Consider the following 12,983-nt stretch of genomic DNA (forward strand, 5'->3'; position numbering starts at 1 on the left):
AACATGACTGGGCATTCAAACACATCTGTATCCATTCATCATCCTCGATAGCTTCTACCAGGTCTTCTTCACGTTTTTGTTTTACATGTTTTGTGTCATCGGGAAAAGCCTCTAATACCCCTTGACCAGTTTGTAAAACAACTTGTGGTTTGTCATGCCGCCTAAATAAAAAAATAAAAAAGAAAAGCATCTGCCTTGCTCGGTGTTTGCTTCACAGACAAAATAAAGTGTTGCATTCACTTTAGCTCCGTCACCGACTGGTCTTCCTTGGCTACCTGACCCTGCTGAGACCCCTGTCACCATCTGATCCTCTTAAGTTGAGGCATGACAAAGAATTACCTTGGTGTACATTTATACATTATTTTATCCAAAAATAGAATCAATGGTTCAATAATTGAAAATGCCCATTATTCCCAGATCCCAGACTGTAGCTTTAAACTGCTGTCCTGTAGGTCTACCCATCAAGTCAAGATGGAACTTTGTATCATTCACTGCTATTGTTATATACTGCAAAATTGCCCTGAGCCCCATAGACTGGTCTTGCCTGGCTGTCTGACCCTGCTGGGACCCATCACCACCTAATCCTGCACTAGAGGGCTGCATTCAACAGAGATCATTGCAGCACGGTCAGCGGGCAATGAAAATGAACTGAACAAAAACATAAAAAAACACAACAATTTCAAAGATTTTACCGAGTTACAGTTCATACAGTGCATTCGGAAAGTATGAACGACCCCTGGACTTTTTCCACATTGTTATGTTACAGCCTTATTCTAAAATGAATAACATTTTTTTTATTTTTATTTTATAACTCATTTACGTAAGTATTCAGACCCTTTGCTATGAGACTCGAAATGTAGCTCAGGTGCATCCTGTTTCCACTGATCATCCTTGAGATGTTTCTACAACTTGGAGTCCATCTGTGGTTAATTCAATTAATTGGACATGATTTAGAAAGGCACACACGTGTCTATATAAGGTCACACAGTTGACAGTACATGTCATAGCAAAAACCAAGCCATGATGTCAAAGGAATTGTCCGTAGAGCTCCAAGATAGGATTGTGTCGGGCACAGATCTGGGGAAGGGTACCAAAAAATGTCTGCAGCATTTTCCCCAAGAACTCAGTGGCCTCCATTATTCTTAAATGGAAGAATCTTGGAACCACCATGACTCTTGCTAGAGCTGGCCGCCCGGCCAAACTAAGCAATCTGGGGAGAAGGGCCTTGGTCAGGGAGGTGACCATGAACCCGATGGTGACACTGACAGAGCTCCAGAGTTGCTCTGTGGAGATGGGAGAACATTCCAGAAGGATGGGAGAACCTTCCAGAAGGACAACCATCTCTGCAGCACTCAACCAAACCAGGCCTCTATGGTAGAGTGGCTAGACGGAAGCCACTCATCAGTAAAAGGCACGACAGCCCACTTTGAGTTTGCCAAAAGGCACCTAAAGGACTCTCGGACCATGAGAAACAAGATGCTCTGGTCTGATGAAACCAATATTTAACTCTTTGGCCTGAATGTCATGCATCACATCTGGAGGAAACCAGGCACCGCTCATCACCAGGCCAATACCAGCCCTACGGTAAAGCATGGTTGGGTTGTTTTTCAGAGGCAGGAGACTAGTCAGGATCGAGGGAAAGATGAACGGAGCAAAGTACAGAGAGATCCTTGATGAAAACCTGCTCCAGAACGCTCAGGACCTCAGACTGGGACGAAGGTTCACCTTCCAACAGGACAACAACCCTAAGCACATATCCAAGACAACGCAGGAGTGGCTTTGGGATAAGTCTCTGAATATCCTTGAGTGGCCGAGCCAGAGCCCAGACTTGAATCCGATTGAACATCTCTGGAAAGAGTTGAAAATAGCTGTGCAGAGACGCTCCACATCCAAACTGACAGAGCTTGAGATGATCTGCAGAGGATTTTAAAAAAAAATGTAAGTACTTTTTGCTTCGCCATTATGGGGTATTATTGTGTGTAGACTGATGAGAATTATAAATATCAATTTTTTGGGGGGGGGAATAAGGCTGTAACCTAACAATGTGAAGGGGTCTGAATACTTTCCAAGTGCACAGTGTTTTATATAAACACTACGGGTGAAAAGTTTTAGAACACCTAATTCAAGGGTTTCTATATTTTTACGATTTTCTACATTGTAGAATAATAGCAAAGACATCAAAATTATGACATAACACATATGGAATCATGTAGTGTTAAACAAATCAAAATATGTTATATTTGAGATTCTTCAAATAGACAGACCAGGTGTGCAAAGCTGTCAAGGCAAAGGGTGGCTATGTCATGGAAAGAGCATGTGTCCTTAATGTTTTGTACACATACATTCTTTATTAAAAACTTTGGGGGGGACAAAATAAAATCACTCCCACCTGTTGTCGATCCCTGCTGTAATAGGAATCTCGGCTGCATAATTTGTGAGTGCAGACAGTGCCGTATGGGAGTCTTATCAAAAGAAAAGGGCACCAGGTTTACAGCAGATGCCAGGCACTCCAAAGTTTAAGGGCCCAGAGTTTTTCCTGGCTGATCAGAATCACAGGGTCAGGAACAACTCCTGGCCCTCCCTATAACTAGGCCTAATGAAGATAAAAATAACTAATATAAACCAAGATTCTCACTTTGTTAATCATACCTGTCCTCAATGGAGAAATACCATAAAGCTGTTTGATGTACTTGTAAAACTGGGCTCGCTCTCCAGTGAGATGCTGACATGATACAATACCGTGGTAAAGAAATAGAAGACAATTTACAGTACTGTGATCCATACAAGACAATAAGGCAAACTAAATATATCAAGTGAACTGTGCGCCATGAAATTGAAGGCAGGAGATGGGAGCTGGACCGTCTTGTTAACATAAAAGGTTAAAAAAAAATGTATCAAAGAATGTCAATCACTACAATTCATGAGCATATGAACACATCTTTGACACTTTGACATACAGCGAAGATCACAAGCAAACAGTAAGAATTTGATGCAGTTTAAACAGTGTGGAATTGATAACTGTCGCTATATTCTACAGTACATTTTGATCTGCAAATTGCGATACACCAAAAGATACAGCCCAACTAAATATGCTTCCAGATTTGTTCCTTTAGCTATGTCCTGGATGTGTAGTGTTTTAAGAAGTCCTCTTCTTACCCCCCTTTTTCAATCTTGTCTCATTGCTGCAACGCCCCAACGGTCTCGGGAGAGGCGAAGGTGGAGTCATACGTCCTCCAAACTGTGACCCACCTAACCGCTCTTCTTAACACCAACCAGCTTAACTGGAAGCCAGCTGCACCAATGTGTCGGAGGAAACACCGTTCCACTGGTGACCGGGGTCAGCATTAGACCGCTGCGCCACACGGGAGGCCCTATCTTTATTGTTTTTACAAGAAACTGGAGAAGGTTGTACAGACTCAAGCAACAGGATCTGAACCAGAAAAAGCCATGTTGTCACCTGTATCTTATGTAGGCCTATATAGGAACCAGTAAACAAACATGCGCTTTACCGTTCTGGAACCCAAACTCTGTTGTGTTAGTGTGAAACCTTGTTCCAGTTTGATAATACAAGTATTATCAATACAACTACTAGTCTAAAAAAGGCTGTGTTTGCTTCCAGCACAGGCCAGGTTGGCAGACAAGCACACAACCAACAGCAGACCAGAGTTGGCACACCTAACTACTAGGGCTGGGACTATACCAGTATTGCGTTAGTATAGTTGCAAGGAAACAAACATTATGCTGTCATCCAGCTATAGCACAGAATATTTTATATACAGCAGGTTTTTAAAGGACCAAAGAGTTTGATCTGCTTCGTGTTTTCTTTGTTACCTTGGAAAAAACTATTGTGATACTGGTATCGTTCCATCCCTACTAACCACTATGAGGATAAGAAAATACATTTGAGAATATAATTCTCTCCAGAATGTTTACTGTTTGTAGAGCAGTATTTAATCAATTACAAATCCTAACCCAGTGGCTGTTGCTCTGAGTAAAATGGCAGTATGATATTCCTCACAACGTTCTCATTCCCAGCATGAATTCAGTATGTCAAGGCACATGCTATGAAGCAGCCCCCTGCCTAATTGGCTGTCTGGGGTGCTGTAATGCACGTTTTTGTGCGAACTGACACTGTGTGTGTGTGTGTGTGTGTGTGTGTGTTAGCTGGTAAACATGTATACTTTTGGAATAGGCCATACTGCAAGCAATACAATGAGAGCCCTGACTTGACAGTCTGTCAATAAAATATGCATTGTCCGTGTCAATGATGCATGTTATGCAGTACAAACAAGTAATTTGGCTCCGTTGAGTTGTTCAAAACGCATTAAGAGATCTCACAGTGATTCAGCGCAGTGAATCACAGTGATTCAAGTTCTGCAGGCATGGAGGACTTTAGAGTGCCATTCAAATGTACTCACCTGTTCCTAACTGCGGTCGATTGTGTTGTTTTTGTACTTGTATAGTCTTTAGTTAAAACACAGGCAATGCCATGCTCACCGGGTTAACTAGTATGGAATACTACACATAATGGACTTTCAGTAGAACTGGTGGCTTGGTGACTAAAATCCACGATAATATTTGGAAATCAGATAAGCACATCTGCAATCATCACTGTGTGCGTGATGGTAATGTAACATTATCCATTCGGAAAATACAGCACTAATGCAGTCCATGAGTCAAACAAGCCAATCTAAAGTTTCAATAACCCGGGGTCGGAAATGTCCGGGTTTCCATTTTGGGTGGCCACTGGCACTACGTCAGGCAGGACGTTGTTGTTGTTGTTGTTGAGGGGGTCGGGGGACATGCTGTTCATGGTGATGTTGGCGTTCTCCCGGGCCAACATGTACGCCGCCATTGTCTCCTGCGACTCCGACGAGGGAAGGAAGGAGCTGGGCGGTGACGGGCGTGGCGCCCTGTGACAATGCCGCACAGGGGCGTCGCTCGAGTGGATGGACGAGTCGCCGCTGTCGTCTGAGTCGAGGCGTGTCAGCTTCTCCATCCAGACGCGGAAGCGCTCCTCGGTCTGCCGCTGCATCACGGCGAAGCGCGTCATGGCCTCCTCCAGCACGCTGCCAATGCTGTTCCTGTCCCACGAGCCACCGCTGTCCAACAGGCCCTGAATCTGAGCGCTCACTCCGGAACCCTCCGCTGCACGGTAGAAGCCAGCTTTAAAGACAATGAGGCCAAAGCCGTAAGAAACACAGTAGTACTTTTCATGTACGCTGGTGGACTGTTTTTGTTTGTTTGATAAAAAAATTCAATATTACAAGTTTTGTTGACGTGCAGATCGACGTTTTCATGCTGATGACGGACTATGTTCATGCAGTTGTAGCAGTCAGGTCTGTGTCGGGAATGCAGTAATGGTTGATAACATGGAGTTCTACAGATCCATTCCGGACAGAAATTGGTGTTTTAGGAGATTTAGTTGCTGTACCTCTTCATAGAAAGTGTTTACTGAAGATTAAACGTCTATAGTTTTGGCGATAAGATAAAGAAACTAACTACACGCACGGTACAATTGCAGCATACAATAATTAAAGATGAAGCACCAAGCCACAAAGTACCATGGTTTTGAAATTCCACCTTGGATGTCAAATGTACTTAAACAAGCAAGATATGACCCATTTGATCTAGCACTAGCAGGCAAGTAGCAGGCAAAGCATTTTACCACTACCTCCATGTTATTTCTGTGCTTTAACCCAGTCTAAATAAGGACAATGCTACCTCAAATTAATATAAATTTGTCACCGCACTGCCAACTTTTTATTTTATTATTATTCAGGGAAAACCCGTTGAGACCAGGGTCTCATTCAAGGGCGTAATAAAACAAACACTGAGTAATACCATCTGCCCAAACTGTAATACACCAGCTAGCAACATCATTGAGATAACAATGGAATGCCAGACCGGAGTAAGAAACAGAACAAAAAGAGAAAAAAAACTCAATATGAAAAGTCAAGAGCTTAAAGCAATAATGATATTTATTTGATCTACAGTTTATTTTATTTAACCTTTATTTAACTAGGCAAGTCAGTACTAGGGCAATTTATATTTGATCCATTGTACTGATTGAAGTTGAGCAACACATTGTTTCTGTAATTCAAGAACTCATTTGTGAACCCAACGTCAGTGTGCTGCTAAGTTTAGCTTCCTCCACTGTTCCTGTCCCTATACCAGGTTCGAACCAGTGATCCTCTGCTTCGCAACATGTGACCGCCCTCCGTGACAAAAAAGGTACGACAATGGAAATACATTATTCTATTTTTGTGTTATCCTCTACACATTTTTTAATCCATTGTATCCACGTGGCTGTATTTTTATTTATTTTTAAATTGTCAAATAAAAATAAATTCACTCCAATTATCAGGAAATCAAGTCACAGGGAAGACAAATGCAAGGGTCACTTATAAAACATCAATAAGACAATGTGTAACAATTTAGAATAGAATTCATCTTAAAATGGTGTACTCAAAAAAAGCCTATAAGCCCAGTCTGATTGTAAATTTTTTTGCTAGCTTTGACGAGATGCTGCAGTTAGTGCAATCACTGGACGGGAAAGGGGATACCTATTCAGTTGCACAACAATGCATTCAACCGAATTGTGTCTACCACATTTAACCCAACCCCTCGGAATCAGGAGAGCTGTTGTTGGGGGTTAACTGCCTTGCTCAAGGGCAGAATGGCAGATTTTTACACCTTGCCGGCTCGGGGATTCGAACCAGCGACCTTTTGATTACTGGCCCAACGTTCTTAACCGTTAGGCTACCTGCCACCCCATGAGGATCTCCTAAAAATGGGCATCGCATTGCCAACAAAGGTGTTTATTAGAACCTATTAGACTTGAAGCATCTGCTGTAAAAGTCAACCAGAGCTATGAAAACAGCTGCGTCGAGAACCACTGCACTGAAAACAGGCGCTACTTCTGTCTGTAAAACACTTGACTGGCGCCTTGGAGAAACTGAAAGGGCCACAATTGAATAATTCAACAGTTTCTCAACACAACCAGCACGGTAGGCTAGAAATCCAGTGCTATATGGCATGGTGAACTACTGGAAGGCTCTGGAAGATGGAGACATCTCATTCCATTCAGCAACAGTCTCTCTATTATGACAAAGGACAGGTAGTAAAGAAGTAAATCCCAATAGGGTGGTTCCATTTGATTTCAATCACTTTTTGACCACACTCCTTGGGGGGGGGGGGACATATTTGACCATGATAGAAGTCGTCAGAAAGTAACTTTTTGGACCTGAATGCCACAACATTTAGGAGAGGTGCTCAAAGCTGACCCATTTTGGATACCCCCGCTACCATGAGACAACCCTGTATTCATCACAGGAAAAGATAAATAGTTGAGTTTAATATAAAAGCTTACAAACAGGGTTGTCAAACTATTTTACAAATGTTTAATAAAACATTTGACCTTTTACATCAACTCTGAATTATTCACATCTGTTGTAGCTTAGACTAGAGAATGACCAATATGGATTTTTTAAGGCTGATGCAGATACCGATTTTTGCGGGTCAAGATGGCCAATAGTTTAGGCCGATTTCAAAATCATTAAATTTGAAATTAATACAGTCATGTATGAATTATAATGCATCAATTTAAAATAAAAAATGTAACCAATCTAACGACATAACATAATGGTAATAATTTTATCTGAATGGTAAATCTCTTGATAACCTGAATAAATTAAGATGGCAAAGGCCTACTCACAATACAGGTGAATGCATATTCAATAGGAGCGTGTGCATGCATTGCGTTATTGAGCTTGTTCTGGGTCTATGGTGCTAAGGATGACAAACAATCTGTTCGCCTTCCATTTGGGACTTATTAGCCTACTAATCAACATTTGTTATAGAAGCATCACTCCAGCATGTCACGCCTGTATGGAAGGACATTATATTGGCACTGCTATTAGTTTAAGAACATAAAATAACATATATTCAAAGCAAATGGGTCCTACGTAACGTCATGATTTGTGATCACGGATGCTTATGAAACTAGTATATGTCATTTTCCCTGATTGAAAAAAATAAAAATTAAACTGTCAGGACGCATCTCTAAACAACTCAGCTGCCAGGACGAAATTCGCTAGTTCAGCTATCTGTCAAGAAATGGGCAGGTCGTAACTTCATCCTACGGCTACGATTGGATAGAGTGAGGCTGTAACTCCGCTCCCTTTCACATCTCCCTCCATCGCTAATATCACGTGCTGCTGTTTACAGCTACTAGGAGAACGAGATCAATGGCGATGAAATTTGCTCCCAAGCCATAACATCTAACAAGGAGAGGAGGAAAAAATATGAAAACAACAATGCACGTTCTGTCTGAATGACTCAAATCTGCCCATAGTTTGAGAAGTGAGTACTCAGACACGCTGATTTACAGCTTTCTTACTCCATAAACATACAGGACGATTCTTTACGTAGCTAAACCCATTGCTAACCTTTATTTGGGCATATTAAAACACTTAATTATTTCCCTATTATGGCAATCTAATCAGACTTTCAATTCAATTCAGCACACCAGGAAATAGCTAACCTTACAGTGCAAGTCAGATGGCTTGTTGCTGAAAATGGTGCATGCTCAAAATGATAACCAGCTAACGTTAGCTAGCTACATTGGCAATTAGCGTCATGATTATCTAACCAGCAAGGTAACATAGTAGCTAATCTAGCTAACAACACAAATTAAAGGGTTAGTTAGCTATGTGATCTGTTAGCAAAGATTACGTTATCTGCTTTGCTAGCTAGCTTATTGCATGCATGTCCGGGCACGTCGACACGAGCCTGATTGGCAAATTAACTAAACTAATATTTGCAACAGGAGTTCAATTTTGGTGACTGTGTAAATTCAGTTTGCAAATACAGAACCTTTCGGTTGGAGATTGAGCTAGCTTGCTGCTGCTGATGATTTTCCGAGCTAGATATTCCTCGGCATTAGATAGACTAGAAAAGGCAAATATCGGCCCGATATATCAGCTCAGTTGTTTATCGGTCGTTCTCTACCTTAGACCCTATTTTACACGATTTTAAGTGTTTGTGTTGTGCTTGCCATCGGTTGAGAAACAGCATGCTCTTGAATACAGGGTGGGTGTCATGTTTTGGCTGATAAATGTTCTAAAATGGGGATAGAATTGACATTTCAACTTTCAAATTATAGCATGGAGGTTTTACATTATACTGTCAATCTTCCATAGGGAACCTATTGAAATCATAGAAATATAGGCAATAGAATAGGCATTACTATTTGTTGACATTCGATAGTGGGTGGATCAGCAGCCATCATTGTGGTAGTAATTGGAAGTTAACATTCCTAGTAAAATTACATTTCAATGACGTACCAACTAAATTGCAGCAGTCTGAAGGGATATGTCAATTCTATGATTGAAATATACCTACCCCATATTCAAGAGAACGCTTTGTCTCTGCTGATGGTAGGCACAACACAAAACTGACCTTATGCAAAATACGGTCTAAACTACACCATTGTGGGAGAAAAGGAAAAAAAGTGTATATATATATATATTTTTTTTTCAGCAACAAATATAAGTTCGCATACATTTAAACTCAGTATTTCACAATTCCTGTCTTAGGTCAGTTAGGATCACCACTTTATTTTAAGAATGTGAAATGTCAGAATAATAGCAGAGAGAATGATTTATTTCAGCTTTTATTACTTTCATCACATTCCCAGTGGGTCAGAAGTTTACATACACTCAATTAGTATTTGGTAGCATTGCCTTTAAATTGTTTAACTTGGGTCAAACGTTATGGGTAGCCTTCCACAAGCTTCCCACAATAAGTTGGGTGAATTTTGGCGCATTCCTCCTGACAGAGCTGGTATAACTGAGTCAGGTTTGTAGGCCTCCTTGCTCGCACACGCTTTTTCAGTTGTGCCCACAAATGTATAGGATTGAGGTCAGGGCTTTGTGATGGCCACTCCAATACCTTGACTTTGCTGTCCTTAAGCTAGTTTGCCACAACTTTGGAAGTATGCTTGGGGTCATTGCCCTCACTACATATTCGTCGCCAGACCTACTGGCTCCAGGTCATCTGTAAGTCTTTGCTAGGTAAAGCTCCGCCTTATCTCAGCTCACTGGTCACAATAACACCCACCCGTAGCACGCGCTGCAGCAGGTATATCTCACTGATCATCCCCAAAGCCAACACCTGCTTTGGCCGCCTTTCCTTCCAGTTCTCTGCTGCCAATGACTGGAACGAACTGCAAAAATCACTGAAGTTGGAGACTTATCTCCCTCACTAACTTTAAACATCAGCTAACCGATCGCTGCAGCTGTACACAGCCCATCTGTAAATAGCCCATCCAATCTACCTACCTCATCCCCATATTGTTTTAAAAAAACCTTTTTTGCACACCAGTATTTCTACTTACACATCATCTGTACATCTATCACTCCAGTGTTAATTTGCTAAATTGTAATTACTTCGCTACTATGGCCTATTTGCCTTACCTCCTCACGCCATTTGCACACACTGTATATAGACTTTTCTATTGTGTTATTGACTGTACTTTGTGCTGTTTGTGTCGCACTGCTTTGCTTCATCTTGACCAGGTCACAGTTGTAAATGAGAACTTGTTCAACTGGCCTACCTGGTTAAATAAAAAAAAATGTCCATTTGGAAGACCCATTTGCAACCAAGATTTTAACTTCCTGACTGAGGTCTTGAGATGTTGCTTCAATATATCCACAATTTTCCTACCTCATGATGCCATCTATTTTGTGAAGTGCACCAGTCCCTCCTACAGGTAAGCACCCCCATAACATGATGCTAACACCCCCGTGCTTCACGGTTGGGATGGTGTTTTTGGCTTTCAAGCCTCCCCCTTTTTCCTCCAAACATAACAATGGTCATTATGGCCAAACGGTTCTATTTTTGTTTCATCAGACCAGAGGACATTTCTCCAAAAAGTACAATCTTTGTCCCCATGTGCAGTTGCAAACCGTATAGCTTTTTTATGGCGGTTTTGGAGGAGTGGCTTCTTCCTTTGCTGAGCGGCCTTTCAGGTTATGTCGATATAGGACTCTTTTTACTGTGGACATAGATACTTTGGTACCTGTTTCCTCCAGCATCTTCACAAGGTCCTTTGCTGTTGCTCTAGGATTGATTTGCACTTTTCACACCAAAGTACGTTCATCTCTAGGAGACAGAACATGTCTCCTTCCTGAGCAGTATGACGGCTGCGTGGTCCCATGGTGTTTATACTTGCGTACTATTGTTTGTACAGATGAACGTGGTACCTTCGGGCGTTTGGAAATTGCTCCCAAGGATGAACCAGAATTGTGGAGGTATCCAAATTTTTTTCTGACGTCTTGGCAGATTTGTTTTTCCCATGATGTCAAGCAAAGAGGCACTGAGTTTGAAGGTAGGCCTTGAAATACATCCACAGGTACACCTCCAATTGACTCAAATGTCAATTAGCCTATCAGAAGCTTCTAAAGCCATGACATAATTTTCTGGAATTTTCCAAGCTGTTTAAAGGCACAGTCAACTTAGTGTATGTAAACCTCTGACCACTGGAATTGTGGTACAATGAATTATAAGTGAAATAATCTGTAAACAATTGTTGGGAAAATTACTTGTCATGCACAAAGTAGATGTCCTAACCGACTTGCCAAAACTATAGTTTGTTAACAAGAAATTTGTGGAGTGGTTGATAAACGAGTTTTAATGACTCCAACTTAGGTGTATGTAAACTTCCGACTTCAACTGTGTGTGTGTGTGTATATTTTATTATTATTTTCTTTATGGGTGTTTTTTTTTTATAGCAATTGACGTTAAAGGATTAAAAAATTAAAAAAAGTACACATTTGTTTGACAAGCCTGTTTGTATGCATTTAAATATCAAACTCAACCCTTTTCCGGTGATTAAGACATGGATGTCTCATGGTAGGGTATGAAAAATGGGTCAATGTCACTTTCTGACCACTTCTACAAATGACAAATATGGAAAGTTTCGTTCAAATCAAAAAAGGTGCGGTCAAAAAGTGATTGAAATCAAATGGAACAACGCAATATGTATGGAATGTGAAGCCTTAAACGTGAAGGACCCATTTGCTACTATAGTATGTCACAGCTTTGAGATACTACTATGTCACAAGGTTACCGCTGCACACTGTTCTCACAGTGAATACCACACAGTGAGGTCATATACTGTGGTAAAGAATTGCTCCCTACGGCAGCACAGAACAAACTTGCAAATTAGAGGTAAAAACAATAACCCAATTGTAACATTCTCAAATTATGTCTATATTCCCACAACATGCCAATAACGTCAGTCACAGTTCAACAAGAACACTACCGACGTGTGGTGAAGACGTGATGTGTTGTAATCTTCAAAAGGTATGGTGAATGGAGACAAATTAAACAGTGGAACAGTCATTAAAACATTCAACACTCAGTGATGCCTGTGCTAGTATCCATTTCAGATGAGCAAACATGAATAACCAGAAGCGTCAGTCAGTGATTGCATTGGCTTGGGAGCTATCGTTACTTGATGTCTCTGGTGAATGTATGTGGAGTGACTCATCTGAAATGTCTCTAGAAAACATTTAAATTACAGCCTTATTCTAAAACAGATTAAATAAAAAAAAAATCCTCAATCTACACACAATACCCCATAATGAAAAAGCAAACAGGTTGACATTTTTGCAAATGTATAAAATAAAAAATACTTTATCTACATAAGTATTCAGACCCTTTGCTATGAGACTCAATTGAGCTCACGTGCATCCTGTTTCCATTGATCAACCTTAATGTTTGTACAACTTGATTGGAGAACACTTGTGGTAAAATCAATTGATTGGACATGATTTAGAAAGGCACACACCTATCTATACAAGGTCCCAGAGTTGAAGTGCATGTCAGAGCAAAAACCAAGCCATGAGGTCGAAGGAATTGTCCGTAGAGCTCCAAGACAGGATTGTGTCGTGGCACAGATCTGGGTAAGGGTACCA

The 12,983-nt window shown here is 41.0% G+C and overlaps 1 protein-coding gene across 5 annotated transcripts in view; it reads right to left on the reverse strand.

Annotated features, from left to right (window-relative positions):
- Positions 1-12,983, reverse strand: part of LOC106562929 (uncharacterized protein C18orf25 homolog) — a 36,371-nt gene that overhangs the window by 6,377 nt on the left and 17,011 nt on the right. Inside the window, exon 4 of one of the 5 annotated variants that reach the window (XR_006757622.1) lies at positions 4,419-5,166. The exons of 3 other annotated variants lie outside the window; for them this stretch is intronic. Coding sequence is in view for 1 of the 2 variants with exons in the window: in XM_045689851.1 (XP_045545807.1) it covers positions 4,691-5,166 (476 nt within the window). In the remaining variant the exon portion in view is untranslated. Of the gene's footprint in view, positions 1-2,326; positions 5,167-12,983 lie in introns of those variants that run through there. One more of the 5 variants, XM_045689851.1, reaches the window with a different exon arrangement.

This window comes from Salmo salar, chromosome ssa11 (genome assembly GCF_905237065.1).
Source record: "Salmo salar chromosome ssa11, Ssal_v3.1, whole genome shotgun sequence".
NCBI lineage: Eukaryota > Metazoa > Chordata > Actinopteri > Salmoniformes > Salmonidae > Salmo > Salmo salar.